Source organism: Paroedura picta, chromosome 6 (genome assembly GCF_049243985.1).
Source record: "Paroedura picta isolate Pp20150507F chromosome 6, Ppicta_v3.0, whole genome shotgun sequence".
Classification (NCBI taxonomy): Eukaryota; Metazoa; Chordata; class Lepidosauria; order Squamata; family Gekkonidae; genus Paroedura; species Paroedura picta.
In genome coordinates this window covers 92877801-92897983 of record NC_135374.1, presented here as the reverse complement: position 1 = coordinate 92897983, position 20183 = coordinate 92877801, and the positions used below count along the sequence as shown (strand labels likewise).

Genomic DNA, 20183 nt, shown 5'->3' with positions numbered 1-20183 from the left:
GGGTGGGAAAGGGGGGGGGGAGCGACGGTTTCAAACACGGCCCCCCATAATGCCCCGCAGCACGGAGGGTGTAACACTGAACACCTTCCCCCGAGTAACGAGCGAGACGGTTCCGGGGTGCAGCAGAGCGGCGGTGGTTTCGATTCAGCCCTCCTCTGCGGGGGTCAAAGGCGTACAGAAAAAGAAGGGGACTGCCTCGTGTCTTGAAAGAGCTGTAAGGTCTGGCGGTGTTGGTTCGCCTTTTTGGTCTGAGCCCTCTTGATTTCCATGGCTTCGGGGGGGGGGGTTGATATCTTTCTATTAAAGAAACACTGGGCGGGGGAAACTTTGGAAGTATGCAAAGATTATTTTCCGGTAGGAAATTTCTGGGATACATTTCAGCCACTCAAAGATAATATTCCAGAAATGGAAACGCACGACTTTCGCACCTTTGTTAATCTTTCCAAGCCAAAATGCCTCCGGAACAGGCATTAAACGATAGTACCGCAAAAAGCACTGGTATGCATTCAGGGCTCTCCAGAACAATATTGGGAAACTCCTAACACAGAAATATCGTACACTTATTAGGCTGTTTTTTTTTTTTTTGTAGTAGTATTGTTGGTTTTTTTGCAGTACTTTTGTTTGTTCAATGCCTGTACCTGGAAAGGATTAATAAAGGTGTGAGGGTCTCTTTCATTTCGAAAATATTGTTCTTTAGTTCCTTGATGCATCCCAGTGTATTCTTTCTTTCTTCCGTTCTTTCTTTGGATTTCTATGCTGTCACTCCTGCAGTCAGTGGCTAATGGCAGCTTACAAACTACCCATAAAAAAACCCCGCAGCATCCTACAGAAACATAAATACCCATAAATATAAGCCACAGTTTGTTCAAGCTGTGATCTTTTAGGGTACAGGTTTTAAGGAGGGTACTATAGTTTATTTAATGTCCATTCTGAGCTGTTCGTTCTTTTACCCTGTCTCCTTTCCTTCCTTGCATGAGCCAGGGTCACACTGATTGTGGCCTACCTTGCTTAGCCTTAACCTGGACTGTTCCCTCTTTCCTCAACAATTCTGATGGCTTCTTTATCTGAACTGTTGATTACTTCCTCAATCCAGCCATTTCCCCAAATAAGTAGTTTGTGATAAAGTGCAGCAGAGTATTTGCCTACCTTGTATGACCATATTTTATATTTGTGAAGCATTTGAACACTGGAAATGCATGTGGAGTCCCTGTGCACTTGACGGCTGAATGCATACATAACCATGTGACTTGTCCTGGCACAATTTGTAGCCAATGTGGGAAAGATATTGGAAATTTACTCCAGTATTCTACTATTCTAATGACAGAATCCGCCACTAAGACCTTGTAGTCGGTCTTTCTTCTTTGGCTCCTATCTTCATGGGATCGACTGGTCTTCATTTGTTTACTCCTTTGCATGGCATATAGTTCTTTCTACTTTTCATCACTCTGAAAATATTTTTTCAGTGTTTTCAGATGTTCTCTGTTCTTCCTTTGTACTTCCAGACATGCACATGAAATTGCCTTATACTGAATCAGATCCGTAGTTGGCTTTGAGGACACTATTGTCTGCTCAAGCTGTCTGAGACTCTCCAGAACCTTAGGCAGAAGTATTTCACAGTACCTCTTGCTGGGTGGATTCATGTCTGATGGGTAGGCTTCCAACTATATTTTTTATATAGCCAAGATCAATTTAAGACAAATATAACTAAAATTGCTGTCATTACTCATAAATACCAGCTGCTTGTTTCTTTTAACTGAATATTAAACCTAGGACTTTCTGCACCAACTAGATTCCCTTCCACTGAGCTACAGCCCCTCTAACTTGTCCTTGGCATTGAATTAAAACATGCTGCAGTGGACTGTTCTGAATTTAATTTTCAGTTTTTTCTGATTTAATGATCTTTGTACAGGTGTTTCTTCATCACACTGGCATTCAATTCCCCCCCCCCCCCTTGCTTCTTCCTGGCAGCATCTCCTTTTGGAAAAGTACAGCCAAGTTGCAAAAAGTCACATGGTAGAAAACAGTTCAGGTGACTTGTTGGTCAGCTACTCCTGCTCCTGGATGTATTATGCATCTTGCATTGTAAAGAACTACCTGGTAGCTGCAGCTGGGCCTTGCCCCATAGAGTCCTTCATCCAGGGCAGGAAAGAAAGGATCAGAAGTTAACTGGAAGGCCCAAAGGGACCCATCTACCCTACCATTTAGTGACAGAAACCAAGGTTTAAAGGCAGGCAATATTGTTGTGGTTGCATTCATTTCTTAAATATACAGGCACTGCTTCTATTATTAGGGAGAAGTTGGTTTCTTTTTTTAAGAATTTGGATTTTTCTGAAAACTTGGCACTTTTCTCTGGTTGGAAGAAAGATCTGTCTTGCCTGTTCATGGCTTCAGTTTCTGGATTTATCTACAACTGAGAATTACGTATGTTGGTATGACAACCTAGCCCCATTCCCTCACTCAGATACAAGATTTTCCTTTCATTTTTTTCTTCCTTTGGGACTGAACAGTCCCATTATCTATTTTCTTCTTTTGTGAAGATTTATGGCTGTCCCACCCTGTCACAGTAGTATATTCTGATGCTGACTCAGCCCAGGAACTTGAGAGAGATCAGATCACTCTCTTTAACTTAAACTTCAGAAAATGGAATACAATGGGCTTTAGAGTGTTCAAGGATAAGATATTGTATTCAACTTAGAGGGGGAAAGGGCAAGTGAAATCAGGGGTAAAATGTCTTAGGTGAATAAAATATAACTCTGAGATAACTTGGTATAATACAAACTCCAGTTCATATATTTCCAGCATGTGAGAGTTTAATGCTTTACGCAATCTTAGAATCTTTGAGAGGTAAGGCTTTTGTTTCAGTGTTTTTATTTTATATTTTCTTGAGATCTGATTTCTTTAGATATTAGAAGATGGATACATAACCAAGTACCCTAAAAATCTTCTCTCTAAATACACCAGGGATCACTCCACTCTTTCCAACAGGGCAAGATCTGCCCCTTTTTCTGGCCCAAATGACAGTCTTCACTCCCACTCCTCCATGCCAATCTTCCCAGTCCTCAGAAATTGTTTAAAAAATTTCAGTCAGTGCTAAACTCTCCTTAGTCATGGCTTAACTGTTCCTATTCTCACTCAATGTTGAACTCTTCTCAGTTAGGACTAAACTGAGTCAGTTTCCAAGTCTTTCTGCTCAATTGGTGAGGTCTGGGGACCGGGACCGGTCCATGGATCAGTCAGTACCAGTACGCGATGACTCCTCGTCCTCCTCCCCACTGCTGCCTCGGGGGCTGCCCTGCCACTCTGCTGCTGGCTCACCTTTGGTTCTCTCTGGCAGCCATCATGGCTGGGGCTCCCCCTCAGCATGGCACTATGCAGCTGCTGTGCCTCTCAGTGGGTGGTGGGAAGTCACACAAGGCTCTTTGCCTCGGTGAGGCATTAGCCCCTCACATTCCTTCAGATGTTTACACAGCGCTTATGAGCTTTTAAAATCACAGTTGGTTTTGCAAACAGAATGCATATTAAAATAAAAGCAATGGGAGCAAGTCCCTTTGAATGTAGTTTGAGTATCAGTTTGTTCATGCAACAGCCTACATGTGACTTCCTCTTTGAAAAACATCTTTTAAAAGCACAGTGAAAGTGGAATGCCTATCTGTGTGAAGCCAATCACAGTATGAGTGGTCTGCTGTGATGAAGACTTCACAGATTGATGAGGAAACCTCACCAGCTGAACGTTTTCCCACTGAGGGGATGCTATCCTCCATTATTAGTTCCCTTCCAAAACTATCTCTTTTAAAAAAGAAAAAGTTTCCAGCTCCTAGTAACTAAAGGCTTAAAGTTTGTATTAGGATAATTTGTTCAAACAAACTATATTCTGTAAATCCTTATCAATGCCTTATTCAATACTTTGCAACTCATCCTGTTTCTTCTTATGAAACACACCATAAATTTCAAAAGCAACATTTCCCTTCTTCAAGAAGGAAAAACAGTCTTGCTCTTGACGCAGATTTTGCATTAAGAAAACTAAGCAATTATATATTGGGTAGCCTACCTAGCAGAGTCTCCCTTTTCCAGACCATGATCCTTCTGCCCTTTCAGGGCTCTTTGTAGAAAGCTTTGCTGAAATGCTTAGGCTGAACTTTGTGGGAAAAAGAGATAACGCATCATCGGCCAAGGGTACTCAGGTGTAGAGGAAGCTTCAAGAGAAGATAAGGCCATGCCAAATCTTCTGTTTATGCTGCAGTAAAAAAAATCTTCTGTTAGCTATAGACTACTGGTAGGAAAGGTCAAAGAACTGTTTGCTGTATTTAATATTCCATCACTACTCAGCCTTCTGACTAAGATCAAGTGTGTGTGTATTTAATATTCCTGTACTTCCAAAGAATATATACATACTCGCAACTCTGAATTTGAAATAGGTGACAAAATACAGTATAGAAGCTATGTGGGATACAATATACCAAAACAGCACAAACAGAACCACTAGTAATAGAACTATGTTGTCAGTCTGAGAGCACTCAGGTCAAAACAAGTTCTTACATTTCTGTCATTTTCTCCCATTATTCTCATACTAAATATCTATATTAAAGAGCCTGTATAATAAACGTAAACAACAAAACTAGGGTATGTTCCAAACACGGCTGTGAGCCTTTGCATACTAGAAATGCACTGGTCTATAATGCTCTATTGCCCCCTCAAGGCTGTCTCAAAAACTTCACTATTCTTACATGTTTTTTAACTCCTCTCTGATTAAAGACTTCCTCAGTGAAACTCTTGTCATTTAATAAACTACTCTCATTTTGTAACAGAACATTATTAGGAGGAATTCTTACACCTGTTGATGCAGCTCACCAATCCAGACCTCTCAGATCTATGCAATGTCCTGCCAGGGAAAAAGGAAACAAGGAATTGTAACAAACTGACTGCCTAAAAGGGTGGAGACTACAGCTGTTCTACCAGCTCTTGGTCCAATGGTTTGCAGAAATGTAGGCATGGATTCCCCTTCTTCCCAACATCTCACTTCCTATTTCCAACTGCTGCTATCACCAAATAAGTGGACAACAAATTGTCTCCAAAAATTTTTCAACATTAACTGAAAGCCCTATGAAACAGGACTGTCTTGCAGGTCAACAAAGATAGGACCCAGCATATATCCCAAGAAATCAATTTCCTTCCTATGGTACAACAATGAAGAGTGCCTAGTACTGAGAGAGGAATTGAGCAGCAGGGGGAGTCAGCCTTCTTATTTAGGCAAGTTTTATCCTGATATTTCAAAGGGCAAAGAAAGCTTATTTATTCATTTAATACATTTTTATCCCAACAGTCCCAAAAAGCTCAGCAACCATATACAGTTCTACCCCTCTCTGTTTTATCCTTGCAACAACCTGGAGAAGTAGGTTAGTCTGAAAAAAATAACTACTTCAAGAAGAACCGATAAGCTTCATGGCCAATGAGGATTTGAACCCAGTCTAGACCAAAATTCTAACCATGTAACTGTTATACCAGTTGTGAAAGAGAACAGCAATTTTCTTAGCTCATGGCTCATCTCCCTTCCCTCTCGACAGGGAGGGGTTATGCCTTTAATCTTGGTTTTGTTTTATGGGGTCAGGAGTTTTAATGGGCTCTTATATGTACTGTAATCCACCTCGAGTCTATGGAGAGTGGCAGGCTAAAAATGCAATAATTCATTCATATGGACAGTTAATACAAACCTTGCCGATACACTGAGCACCATAACATGTCCATGCACTGAAACAACAAATTGTGGCTTGCTTCCTTCCAACCAAATAAGGACACCAAACTCTGGTTTAATACAGAGTTAAAGAAGAGAGCAAAACACAATTTGCATTTTAGATATAACCGCAAACTATGAACTGCTGTTTTCCATAAAAATGAGACATTCTAAATTATCAACTCTTGTGAAAAGGAGAAAGAATGAGAAGGGCAGACAGAGCAGGTAAAGCAGCTGGTCTACCTAGTTCTTACCCACTATGCTACAAGAACTCTACATAACTAAAGCAAAATGGCAAGCCAGTATAGTATATTTGGAGTAAGTCTTCCTTGCCTCAGCAACCAAGAAAATGTACAAGGACTGCTTCATAGACTATGTAATGGCAATCACGTTTAGCATCATGTAGTGGGGAATGATGCCATCATGTACATATCTGTATGGTGAATGTGAAAAGAAATATAACTGTTGAGTGCATATTATGCTTTTACATTTGCAATGTAGAAGACTATGCTAAAAATGCAATATATAATGTGCCCCACCAAAATTTGGAGAAGAGAAACATGGTGTCTATATACTACCCAGACCACAAAGTTCAATAACATTACACACTATTTATTTTATTTATATTTGTAGTTGTTGACCTCCACTCCTGGGTCTAGCTGGCTCGTGGTGGTTTACATAAAAATCTTAAAACCCCACATAAAAGAAACACACAACAATCCAAGGCAGCAGCAAAAATCCTGATATGCAGGACATCCCCATTCCCACCCCCTTTCACATAGTCAGCACCCTTCCAGGGGGGGCGATTTCAAGCGATATCTAGCCGAACAGGCCTTACCAGGCCTGTATAGGGAGGAAGCCGCTCTTCCTAGCCCAGCCTCAACCAAACGCCTGGTGGAAGAGCTATGTTTTGCAGGCCTTGTGGAACGTTGACAGCTCCATCAGGGTCCTCAGCTCTTCCAGTTCATTCCACCAAGTTGGGGCAAGTACCGAACTTGGTGGAACAAGTTGTGTTGTAAAAATAAAACTGTATTATCTCAGGCCTAGAGTAATCATGAACGTGGAGGAGCTTTCACAGGAAATGGTGCTCAGAAGAGCCAAACATGGCTTCCAAGGCACTCAGTATAACTGCTTTACATTATGGTAGACTCTCATTTGCAAGCACAGCAATGCTCTCTTGTTCCTTCCGAGTCCCCGGGGTTTTGAAACCTAATGGGTTATAACTTTCCCCATAATAGTATAGCAACTCTATTATAACAACACTTCTTTGAATAATTGTAAATTAAAGACAAATACTTGTTAAAATTAGGTACACATTGGATGTTACTAAAGTTTGTGAGGGTTACTAAGGTTTGATTCCTTCTTTTTCTAAGAATAGCTAGGAACAGAAAAATCCTATCTTATGACTTGCTCTAATTGCTAGCTAAATACTTCTTTCCAAAGGAATTATTCTGCGTTTTCTTCATAACTAACCAAGTCCAACCAGTAAATTATTTGGACACAAGCCCACTCTTTACTTAATTTTTCATATCACATTAATCCTTACTACCGTCCTGAAAGGTTGTCCTTCCAGATGGGAAACTAAAGCAGGACTCAGACAACACAACCAGATGCATTTATAATCTAATCTATGAAAAACGATATTTGTTGCTGTGATTCTGACACCCTCCCACCTCCCTCTTGTTCTGCCATGTGTCATTGCAGTGAGCATCTCCCAGGCCCCTCCACAATGTCTGAGTGCAGGCGCTTCAGTGAAAGGGACCTTGTTTACTCCACACAATGCTAAAACACTAGAGCAGCTTCCTCATGAAACCTTGAAGTTTCTTGACGGGTTTCCCAGATGGATTAGAGTTATTTTTTTGCATATATTTTAAAATTTGTTAAACATTTATCAAGTGCTATGTCCATATATGGTCACATTGACCAATCCACCCCTCCCCAAAGGGGAGGGGGCCCAGATAGGCATACACACAGCTGTGCTTCCCAACCATATTCTGTACAATCGCGCCACTTCTGGGGTTTCTCAAAGCCCAAAGAATGTTTCAGGAGTTTCTCTACAGTAAAAAAGTCATGAAAGGCTGCTGACTAGAGCTTCAACTGGGATATCAGGGTGATGAGATGGAGCTGGATCAAACCATGAAATGTTCAGTCAGGTTTCACCTCCCTGAAGGAAAAGGGAGGGTGCAGAAGCAAGGTGTTAGACTTTGTCAATAGCAAGATTCGGCAACTGTCAGGAAAGGGTTAACTGTTTACACTTGTTCTTATGGTGGAGATAGGCAGCTCAGGTCATGTGATTGTTTATTGGCATGTAAATTGTACTCCACAACTTACATGCTTGTTCTCATATAGTTCCTCTAACAGAGAATTCTTCCTCCCTTATGCTCCTAACTGCTTTATCTCGGATCCATATTGGAGTCTCAGCATGTAACATCTTTAGTAGCTCCTGTACGAGCTAGAGGAATATATGTACTTTCTTGTTTTTTTTTATCCCAGTACCCTACTCTGATAGGTCTAGTAAATATAAATACTTATATTATACTTTAACACTGCCTTGCCTGGTCTCATAATTGTTAACTCTGCTAATTTAAAATACAAAATACCCAACAAAAGGGCCCCATGCCAGTAGGGCAATAAAGTGTGCTTGTACCCAACCTAAATTTAATCAAAACTTGTGATTAAATTTGAATGCTGCTTGAAGGTGTAACTTACTTCAGACCATCCTATCAGGCTTATGGCTATGCTAAAAATATGAAACTTTGGACAGTAAATGGCTGAACCAGATTAGTTCATTTTGTTAACCTTCTCACTACAAGTTGAACTACTGCTACTTCTATCTTTAATTGTGGTTTTTATTACAGAGTAAGAGAGTGAACATGTGTGTATATTAAAGAATACTTTATTATATGAAACAATTCCACTACTGTTGACGACCCAGTTCTCTACACTCCTGTTCCATACTTCAAAAGGTTCGATCTGAAACTTTCAAATATCTTTATACAGATTTCGCTGTATTCATATTTGGCTAAGGGCTAAGTGGGTGGTGAGTGGGCCTCTCACCAGGACAGACAGCAGTTCTAGCCAATCGGGTGAGGGCACAATCTAGGCCCTCACCAGGATAGGCCAGAAAGCCATGGGGAAGCGGCAGGACACTGTGAGTAAAGATGGAGGCCTTTCCCTCGGGCCTAGGAGCACACCCGGGGCCTCAAAGAGGCCCCAGGTGTGCTTCTAGGCCCGAGGGGAAGGCCGCGCCACTGCTGGGGGGAGGGGGGAAGCGGGCCTAGAAGCACACGTGGGGGGGGCTTTCAAAGCCCGTTCTCATGAACAGGCTTTGAATCTAGTCTATTAATAATACTATGAAGGTGAAACATAAAGAGACTGGTACCACAGGCCTGCAAATAGCTCCAGTTTACTGGAAGGAATGCAAAACATGAAAAATGGATTAACGAATTAGCAAATGGAGATATTATCTCCGATTCATCAAACTACAATAAACAATACCTTGTTGGTCAAAATCTCTTTTGACAAATTGTTCAGAAAGCACTGCTATTCTTTACATAAAGTAAAAGCATTTTGAACAACAGAGCTTCTACTTTCTCATCCATTTTAATGAATACTGCATATCAGATTTTATTTAAAGAGTGCAAAGAGGTTCCCCTGAAATACATTTTACAGTTCTGGCAAATTATCCCAAATTAGTTGCTACAGTTGCAGAATAATGGGAGAAAATGAAAATCCACTTATTAAGTACTTTCCAAAATCTCTGAGAGAAGAAATGAATTATTTATTTCAAACAATGAAAATCTTAAAATGTAGGATTTTTAACACATTAGACATTTAGGGAAATTGAAATTTTGGCCATATTCTTAATACAGAGGGCCATACACAAAGTGACCTACAGTCTCCCTCATCTCGGAATTCCAGAAGATCAAAGGCTATTTTAATAACAGTATTTAGTGAACCAAGTGGCTGGTTGGGGGTGGTGCTGGAAATAGACCACCTGAAATATATGTCCTTAAAGTTGCAATTGGTCCATCAATATGAAAGTCTGAGCTGAAAACATCACTTTTGGGGGAGAAGGGGGGAATAAGTAATTCAGACCAATTGTATCCATTGTTATTTAGCTGTTTTCTAACGCAAATCTATCATCCAACCATTAGCAATGGCGCTTATCAAATGCTATTTAATTCTGTCATTCCATATAATTCTTAGTGAGAATTAGTCATATACATTGCCGACATAAAATGTGACCTTCAAACTAGGAGATAAGACATTTATCAACATACAATATAAAGAAGATCCTGCATATAGGATCCTGTGTTATATTTCATTATTTGTGACAGTAAAGAGAGAGAACAGATGAACTGCAGAAATCTTACCCACTTTAGATACTGAGCTGAATGGTGCAGTATATAAACAGGTCTGTAAAAAGGACCCATAAATATAGCTGAACTAAATGCTTAGATTGTATTCCAACAACTGAAATAGTAATCTTAGGGGTAGGAATGAACCTAAAAAATCTGGTTTGGTTCAGGGTAGCCCCCACCCAAACCCAGCCAGTCCGGTGAGTTCAATTCTGCATGGCTAGAGAAAGGAGGGGATTGTCTGGGAAAGGTTCAGTGACAGGCAACCAATTATGTTCATTTTGCTTCTCCTGCTCCAAATCAGGGGCAAACAAAACAGACTGTTCAAACAGCTCACAACCATTTCAACCAGGTTTGCCCATAAGATGTTAGATTAAAATGGCTGACAGCCATTTCATCTTAACAGCTGATGCTGCACAACTGAACTGTTAGATTTAAATGGCTGCAAAAAGCCATACTGAACTAGACAAATGTCCTTTAATTGTTCAGAGAAGGAGCCTTTCTGGAATATCGATTTGGGGGCTGTGAATTGGCCTGTGTTTGTGCCAAATTTTGGCTCATGAGCTGATTCGTGTCCATTTCTACACATAGCTGATTTTACTGTGGCAGCCTTTCTCAACATTTTTACCATAGCAAAACCCCTGAAACATTCTCAGACTTTGAGAAACCCTGGAAATGGTGTCAGCGGGCCACACCTTCTTGTCACACCCCTAGAAGTCATGTCACCAAAAGTGCCATCATACAGACACTCCCACCAAATGTGACATCACACTCCATCACCCTAATTCCCCCAACACCAGAAACAGCCGAACAGCCGACTCTCCTGGGCTGGGTCAGGCATCTACCACTCCATTCCCCCCTGCCATTGCCTCTGCTTGTGTGTTTGTGCACACGTGTGGGTACACACAGAAAGTTGATAACTATTTTATTGAGGGAGGAAGTGGCTTCAATCCAGAACAGCCACACTGGCCTGTAAATGTAAGAAACCCTGTTCGAAGACCAAATATTTCAGTCACATTTTCAGGATATTCTCATCTGCCTTAAAGGTTAAAACAGTTTAGAAAGAAAATGAATGCAGAACCTCTTCTAGTAAGTGACTGGAATGTTCTATCCAGAAAGAGTAGACAAATACCATTTTTGTTTTTTTAATTTAAAAAGCACTGGAAAGCTGTAAGATATTATTCTCAGTAAACTTGAAATTTTAAAAAATCTACATCAAAAGGTATTTCATTCCATTCTTTACTGTTTGATGCACCAAGTGTTGTGCTAATTCCATGTCTCCTCATTATTTTGTTGCACTTCAGTGCAGAGATGTTACATCTGTTCAGTTCCTGGACAAGAAGAAATTTCCTTTGATGTCTGACAAGTAAATGGAATCTTTTGTAATGAAAAATCTGCATTAAGAAAGGGAAATGCATGGAACATGTAGGAAACCTGCCATTATACTTTGGAAATGCCATCCTAAGGAGAAGCCCGAGGTGCTTTCAAAATCTGCAGGCACCTAGGAAGATAGATGAGGGTATGGAAGTTAAGTACAGGATCTGTGCATTTCAATGCTGGAAATTTAAGTGCACATTTAATTTAAGATTAAGATATTTTGATACCTTCATCAAAGGGCAGTTCTCACATCCTATAAATCAAATTATTATTTGTTGAAGCAACCAAATGAAAGCCAAAGTCTCTATGAATTTCTACATACATCTTCTATGTAACTAACACCCTAAAACCTAAATGCAGAGAAACATTGGGGGGTATTGTTAATTGAATCACACAGATACTCCAGAATCTTGTGAGCCAGTTGGGCTATTTATATTATGAGGTGACAAACCACATATGAAAAACATTTATGGGAATCTGAAGGAGAGGGAATAGCCACTGAAGAAAAGGTGTTTATCTTGAAAATGAGTAATTTTAATCCAGATCCCATTTTAAAACTGAGAAGCATCTTTAACACTTTGCTGTCTATAATATTTTGGAAAAGGACTCTTGGGCGGAGCCTCTCTAGGGCCTGTCTAGCATGTGCTTCTGCCTGCAGGCAAAATGTGCACATCCTAAGAGGCCCTCACACCCTCCCCCCACAAACCCAGCGATGACACTTACCTCCATTTGGTTCCTGGACATCACCAAGGAACGGAGATGGGTGTCAGTGGGGCTTCGGCCAATGTGGGGGAGGGTCCATCCAGGGCTCCCACTGGGCCCAAGAGAGCCCGGGGCACCCTTTCTCCACATCTCCGAGGCTTCCAGGGCCAAAGGGGGGCTGCATCTCCATGCTGGCCCTCCCCTTCTCCATGGAAAGCCTCAGAGAAAGGGCGCACCAGGTCTTCTCTGGCCCCACAAAAGTCCTTCCCCACCTCGACGAGGCTTCAGCCAATGGGAGGGAGAGGAGGGTCCGCCCAGGGTTCCCGCTGGACCCGAGAAGGCCCAACACACCCTTGCTCCACATCTCCAAGTCTTCCCGGGCCAATGGGGGGAGGGGGCACGGCTCCAAGCATCGACCCTTATTTATTAATATTGGAGTCGCAGCCAGGCTCCCCTCCCCTCCCTGTGGTTCTCATTATGAGAACTTTGGGGCTTGCCATGTTGAGCAAATGTTATCTCACCACTGAATGTCAGGTGGGGTCTCTTTCACTAGTTGTTTTTAAGTTCAGGATGCAAAGGTTGACCACAAAGGAAGGTAAAATAAAAATGCCTGTATTTAGCACATAGTAAGCTGTCTGAAGCTCTGACCATGAGGCTGGGAGTACAATCCCAGCAGCTGGCTCAAGGTTGACTCAACCTTCCATCCTTCCGAGGTTGGTAAAATGAGTACCCAGCTTGCTGGGGGGTAGAATAGTAATGACTGGGGAAGGCACTGGCAAAACCACCCTGTATTGAGTCTGCCAAGAAAACACTAGAGGGCGTCATCCAATTATAAATAAATAAATAAAATAATTCACACACACACACCCGGTTCTAAGAGGGTAGTGATCTAGCATCTGTCATCTATTCTCCCTCTTCCCACTCCTCTGTGTAGATATTGGGGGTGGATGGCATGCATACCACCATGTCTTTTTAGGAGTCTGATTTTACTGCATGTTTATGTCCGGAGTTTAAATGGGGTTTTATAGGGTTTTATATGGAAAAATTGGACTTATCAATGGTTCTTTTTAATCTAAACTCAAATGCTTTAACAAAATATTTTCCATTCAAACCAAGTGCAATGCCGCATTTTTCTAATACAGAGTTCATTAGCTCTTTTTTCTCCCTCACATTTGCATCTGATCGAAAGTGCATTTTATTAATCCAAGATATGAATTTCACAGTCCTTTTTCTTTTTGTGCCCAGTTTTGCACCGTTAATCAAATAATATGAAACGGCTTCTTAAAAAACTAAGCAATGTGTTGTGCATACAAAATGTCCATTTCAGACACTTTGCCAGTGTGATATGGTTGCAGTGTATGACAGTGGTCCCCAACCTTTATTAGGCTGGGGACCGGCAGGGCATCGGGCCGCGCCCGCGAACCGCGCCCGCGGATCGGGCCGCACCCGCGGGCCATGCCCGCGGATCGGGCCGCGTGGGCGCGGCCTGCACGGGCCCGGCCCGGCCCTGATTCCCTCTCCCCGCCCTCCCGCAGTAAGAAGCTTCCCGGGCCGCAAGATTGTGGCCTGGGAAGTTTTTTACTGCGGGGGGGGGGGGCGCGGAGAGGGGGCCGCGGCCCGGCGCCGGGCCGCGGCCCGAAGGTTGGGGACCACTGGTGTATGACATGACTTTTGTCAATGTCCTATAATACCTTTAAGACCAAGAAACATTTATTCAAGGCATGACCTTTCAAGTGCACGCACTGTTTCACCATCATTCCCCTTTGCAACATCCTTCAGAGGCCACACCTCTCCCACACTGCATGTGCTAGCCTCAGCCTACCCTCATGCCCAACTCCCTTCCCGTCCCCTCCCATCTCAAACCAACAATTCCCTCCCTTTCTACACACTCCAGTTCTCCCCTCTATTTCCTCACGCCTTTCACTTTTACCCTTCTGCCATATGTCTGACCCATCCCTTCTGTCTTCACAGGCACTCCACCGCCTGCCTGCCGGTTTGACTACTCTGTACACAACCTGCTGACTTCACTACCCCCATCTTCTGTCCTGCGCCTTTCCTCTGGAACAACACCCACCACTTTTCACTCAAGCCTACCTGGTAAGTCCCCCACCCATCCATCTATCTTCTCCCACCTGCCATCACTCCACCCCTCCCAGACTCCACCCCTCAAAATCACATATCTCACCCGCTCCTTCTCCCTTCAGTGCCCTTCCATTTCCTGCTTGCCTGCCTGCCTGCCTGCTTCACTGCTCTCCACACCTAATGCTGACTCTGCTGTCAACATCTTCTGGCCTCCTGCCTGCCTGCCTGCCTGCCTGCCTGGTGAGTCCTCCACCCACCCATCCATCTGCTCCAACCTGCCATCAATCCACACCTCCTTTTCACTCCCATTCTCCATTTCAGAGGCCTTCACGCCACCTTGACTGTTCCCTGCATTACACCTACGTGCGCAGAGACACCAACTGCCATGCCACAGCAAAAGCGTGTCCGCACTCCAGAGGAAATTGAGAGTGCTCGACAAGCTCGTGCTGCCTACAACCGCCATCGCCGCGCTTCCCGCACTCCAGCTCAGGTTGCTGCTGAGAACAGACAACGGAGTGACCGACGCAGGCAGGCCCGTGCTGCCACTGCTGCATGCAACCTCCTGTTTCCCCCAGGCACCACTCTACAGGACCACACTCCAGGGACCTCCACAAACTTGCAACAACCCTGTGGAGCAACACCTACCGCTCCTCGCTCAATCCTACCTGCTGAGTCCCTGGTGAGTCCTCCGCCCATCCATCTGCTCCAACCTGTCATCAATCCACACCTCCCTTTCACTCCCATTCTCCATTTCAGAAGCCTTCACACAACCTTGACTTTTCCCTGCATTACACTTACATGCACGGAGACTCCCACTGCTGTGCCATGGCAAAAGCGGACCTGCACTCCAGAGGAAATGGAGAATGCTCGACAAGCTCGTGCCGCCTACAAACGCCAATACCGTGCATCCCGCAATCCAGCCCAAATTGCTGCTGAGAACAGACGACGGAGTGAACGGCGCAGGCGGGCCCGTGCTGCTGCTCTTGCATGCAACCTCCCCTCGCCCCTTGGCACCACGCCACAGGACCACAGTCCAGGGACCTCCACAGACATCAATCCGACCACTGCAACTCGAACTCCACCATACATAGTCCCCAGTGACCCAACAAGTAACCCTGCTGCTCCTCAACCTCTTCTCATGCCCACCGTTCATGGGGCTTTGCCTGCTGCATTCACCATCCCAGGGAGCCTAACCACTTCAGACCCTCACTCCTGTGGCAACCTCACTGAAACCTGTCTCTGCTGCCAAGCACGCCACTTTCCTAGCGAGAGGCACGATGCTGGCCGCTACTCTACATGCTGCTCTAAGGGAGCCGTCAGCCTCCCACCCATTCGCACTGCTACCCTCATCAACGACCTCCTCTGCAAGCGCCATGAGTACTCTGCCAACTTCCTGGACAATATCTGCTCCATTAACAGTTCCTTAGCATTCGCCTCTATGGGCGCCTCCATTGCCCCACCACCTCACAATGGCCCATACTGCTTCTGGATCAGTGGGGCTATCTACCACCGCACTGGGACACTACATCCCGCCACTGGCGAGCCACGCAAATATGCACAACTCTACATACTTGATTCACTGGAGGCAACAAACCAACGGCTCCAGTATGCCGAAAATGAGGCCTGCAACCCGATCCTTCTACAGGAACTTAGCTCCTTCATGGCTGCTAACAACCCTTTTGCCCATGCATGCAAGATGCTCTACAAAATTGAGCAAGATTGCCTCCGTGATGCCATCGCCAACAATGATACACTGTCCGCTGTCACAATGGCCATCATTCAAGACCGAGAGCATGGTCCCCGACAATACAATGCCCTGTGGTCCAATGAGGTGGCAGTCATCTTTGAAGCTGAAGGTGGATGCCCACCTCTGCACCGTGACTTACTCATCCACTGTCGCAGCCCATCTACTAGCCACAGTACACACACTGAGCGTATCAGCATACTTGACCCAAACCTTGAACCCTTGGTCTACCCCGTACTATTCCCTTTAGGAGATCAGAGCTGGGGTACAGAGATCCCACTTACCCCACAGCCTGCCTCAACGTCACAAGTCCGCCCACCATCCACCCACCCACGGACACGCGTTACACAGATGCAGTACTACCAGTTCCGCCTTTCTATCCGAGACACCTTCAATCCATTCCTAGCTGCTGGTAGACTAACCCAGCAGTACATTGTTGATGCTTATGTTAAGACTGAGGCCAACCGTCTCAATTTCCTAAGGACCAACCAGACTGCCCTCAGGGTTGAAAGCCACTATGGACTCATGGACCACCTTCAACAAACAACTGGCAACGTTCCCATACCAGGCACTGCAATCATCCTTCCATCTTCTTTCCAGGGGAGTCCCAGGAATAGGATGCAGAACTATCAGGATGCCATGGCCATTGTGCGTGAGTACAGTAAACCTGATCTCTTCATAACCATGACATGCAACCCACAGTGGCCTGAGATTCAAGAAAACCTTGATGGCCAACAAGCAGAGAACAGGCCAGACATTGTTGCCCGTGTCTTCCACCTCAAACTTACTTCACTCCTTGATGACTTGATGCGCCGACATATTTTTGGCATACCTGTGGCTCAAGTCCATGTCGTAGAGTTCCAGAAAAGTGGACTTCCACATGCCCATCTCTTGCTCCTCCTCAAACAGGAGTTCAAACCACACACACCGGACATCATCGATCTTATGGTCAGCGCTGAGATCCCAGATCCCCAGCAAATGCCTGCTTTATATGATGTTGTCACCAGACACATGATCCATGGCCCTTGCGGCGACCAGCACCTATGCTCTCCCTGCATGAAGGACAAGATGTGCAGCAAACGTTTCCCTAAATCCTTCCAAGAGGACACCCTACCAAACCACAATGGCTACCCACTGTACCGTCGAAGAGACAATGGCAGAACAGCATACGTCCGTGGAGCCAGACTCGATAATCGATGGGTTGTCCCATACAACCCCTATCTACTCCTCCGGTACAACTGCCACATCAATGTCGAGGTTTGTGCCTCCATTAAGAGCGTCAAATACCTCTTCAAGTACATCTACAAGGGCTATGACTGCAGTATTGTTCGCATCACAGAAACCAACCAGAAATATGATGAGATCCAAAGTCATGTTGACTCGCGCTTCGTAAGCCCCCCTGAGGCCATGTGGCGCCTCCTCGCCTACAAACTCCATTCCCAATCATACACCATCATACGCCTCCCTGTCCATCTCCCTGGCTTCCAGTCCGTCATTTTTTCTGAACATGCACCGCAGGACAACCCTGACTCTGACTCTCACACTGCCCAAAGAGACACCATGCTTACAGCATGGTTTCTACTCAACGCTCAGCATGAGGAGGCACGTTCAATCCTATACATTGATATTCCACGCACCTATATTTTCCGCAAAGACATCAGAGAATGGGTTCCTCGCAAACACCACGCTACTGATATCATTGGCCGCATGTACTCTGTAAACTTTGCTGCAGATATAGAACACTACTGTTTGAGACTCTTGCTTCTGCACGTCCCTGGGGCTACCAGTTTTGAACATCTAAGGACCTTCAACAACATTCCATGTGCCACCTTCAAGGAGGCTGCCCTTCACCATGGCCTCCTCCAAGATGACAATGTCTGGGATGCTACAATGGCAGAGGCAGCCCTGTGCAACATGCCACGTCCTCTTAGGGACCTCTTTGCCTACATCCTCATCTTTGGGGTAGTCCCAAGACCTCAGGAACTCTTTGACAACTACAAAGAACAACTCTGGGAGGACTACGCCATACAACATGTGCAAGGACATACCGATGAGTGCATTGATTGCCTGGCACGCACGTTGAAAGACATTGATGACACTTTGCAAATCCATGGTTCCTCATGCACCAAACAAGGTCTCCAGATACCGCCCACAATCCTACCACCATCACAGGATGAGCACAACCCACAACACTACCACGAGCTTGCAACACACATGGCAAACACTCTTAATGACCAGCAGCTTGCCGCTTACAACGCTATTCTCTCAGCTAGCCAAGACGAGACACGCCCAAACCGGTGCTACTTCATTGATGGCCCAGCTGGCACTGGGAAGACATATCTATACTCTACTCTCATCTACACGTTCAAAGGACAGGGAGGAATCGTTCTCCCTGTGGCATCTACGGACATTGCAGCAAACCTCCTCCTTGGCGGGAGAACATTCTTCAGCCAATTCAAATTACTTCCACCACTAACAGAGACCTCCACCTCAAACATCACCCCAAATTCGCCAGAAGCCACCATGATACGCCTTGCCACTGCCATTATCTGGGATGAGGCCACCATGGCACCAAGAGCTGCCCTGACTGCTGTTGATTCCCTACTCAAGGAACTTATGTCTTCTAACAAACCCTTTGGTGGAAAACTACTCATCTTGGGAGGAGACTTCAGACAGACACTCCCTGTTGTCAGGCCCAGTAACAGGACAACTGCCATTGAGGCCACCATCAAGTACCACCCTCTCTGGCCATTTTTTGAAATCTTCCACTTGACTGTCAATGTTCGTGCAACAGACTACGCCTTCAGTCAGTGGGTCCTGCAAGTCGGTGATGGTGCACATGACATCACCCCTACCCTTCCAGAAGACATTATGGAAATCCCTAGAGACACTATCGCAATCCATGACCTGCCTACAGATATCTTTGGTGCCAAGATCAATCCAGCAGATACCAACAGCTTTACTGACAAGGCCATTTTGTGTTCAAACAACACATATGTCGACACCCTCAATGCCACTATACTACACCACCTTGATGGCATTCCAACTACATACTACAGCGTAGACTCCATTGAAGACGAGAATGATAAGAACTCAGAAGTTTTCTTCCCTATTGAGTTTCTAAATTCTCTCAAACCACCTGACATGCCACTGCATCACCTGACTCTCAAGACTGGCGCAATTGTCATGCTCTTAAGAAACCTTAACACTAGAAAAGGCCTCTGCAATGGCACAAGGCTTATAATCACTGCCCTCAGGCCCAATGTGATTCTCGCACGTGTCATCACTGGCTCCGCATCAGGAGAGACACTCTTCATACCTCGGATCAAATTAGCCCCCAAGGATCCTGACCTACCTTTCACCCTCTGCCGGCGACAGTTCCCACTCAGACTTGCATTTGCTATGACCATTAACAAGTCTCAGGGACAGACCCTCAGCAAGGTTGGACTCCATCTTGAAGAGCCTATTTTGAGTCATGGGCAGCTATATGTCGCACTCTCACGAGTACGCCGCTTCCAGGACCTCCACATTCATGTCACCCTCGGACCACAGCAGGGCATGCTACTCCCACATTCAGACCGCATATTTACAAGAAACATTGTCTACCAGGAGGTCCTCTTCTAACCACCGCATGACCAAACACATTGCCACCTTCAACATCTTTGCTCTCTTCAACTATCTCCTCAGCACTCTACTTGCGCTCACTGGAAAACACTCTCTACACTACCAGCCCAGTACTTACCACGACAAACACTATGTGCCTCAAACACCACACAAGTTCATGGACACCAACAATTCCAAACAGAACACTCTCCCCTCCCCCCCAATCCTAGCATCTGTTGTATTTGCAGCTGCAATGGGCTTTAATTGTATCAATTAAATAAAGAAGAAATGGACAAGTTTCTAAGTTATTTATTGTTTATTGTTATTAGCAAGTACTGCCTCACAACATTTCCCTTTGTTTCCCAACTGTAGTCTCGCATCCCAGCATTTCCATGGGATCCAAGCGAGGGCTTTTCTCCACGATGACTGATCAATGTGGCCTGGAAATTATTTACAATTCCACCGAATCCCCAGGTCCCAACCTATCCTACCCTACAATCTCTCTGCCACAGAGTTCCCCTCCCAGTCAGGCAGGTATCATTCTCCAGTCCCCTCTCCAAAACAGCAGTTTTTCCGTGGAGAGCTG

General features: G+C 44.8%; 1 protein-coding gene across 11 annotated transcripts; it reads left to right on the top strand.

The window, feature by feature from the left end:
- Positions 1-84: 84 nt before the first annotated feature.
- Positions 85-19895, top strand: LOC143840327 (uncharacterized). Of its 11 annotated transcripts, none has more exons than XM_077343737.1 (4): positions 85-214; positions 14140-14265; positions 14373-14490; positions 14572-19895. In XM_077343737.1, exon 4 carries the CDS (start codon positions 14636-14638, stop codon positions 19616-19618), a length of 4983 nt encoding a protein of 1660 aa, XP_077199852.1. In that variant the 5' UTR covers positions 85-214; positions 14140-14265; positions 14373-14490; positions 14572-14635; the 3' UTR covers positions 19619-19895. The 11 variants fall into 11 exon arrangements, with proteins under 11 accessions (XP_077199852.1, XP_077199849.1, XP_077199847.1 ...); XM_077343730.1 differs by lacking the exon at positions 14373-14490 and adding an exon at positions 8587-8694 and having other exon boundaries at positions 95-214; XM_077343731.1 differs by lacking the exon at positions 14373-14490 and adding an exon at positions 8587-8694 and having other exon boundaries at positions 105-219.
- The last annotated feature ends 288 nt before the right edge of the window (positions 19896-20183 follow it).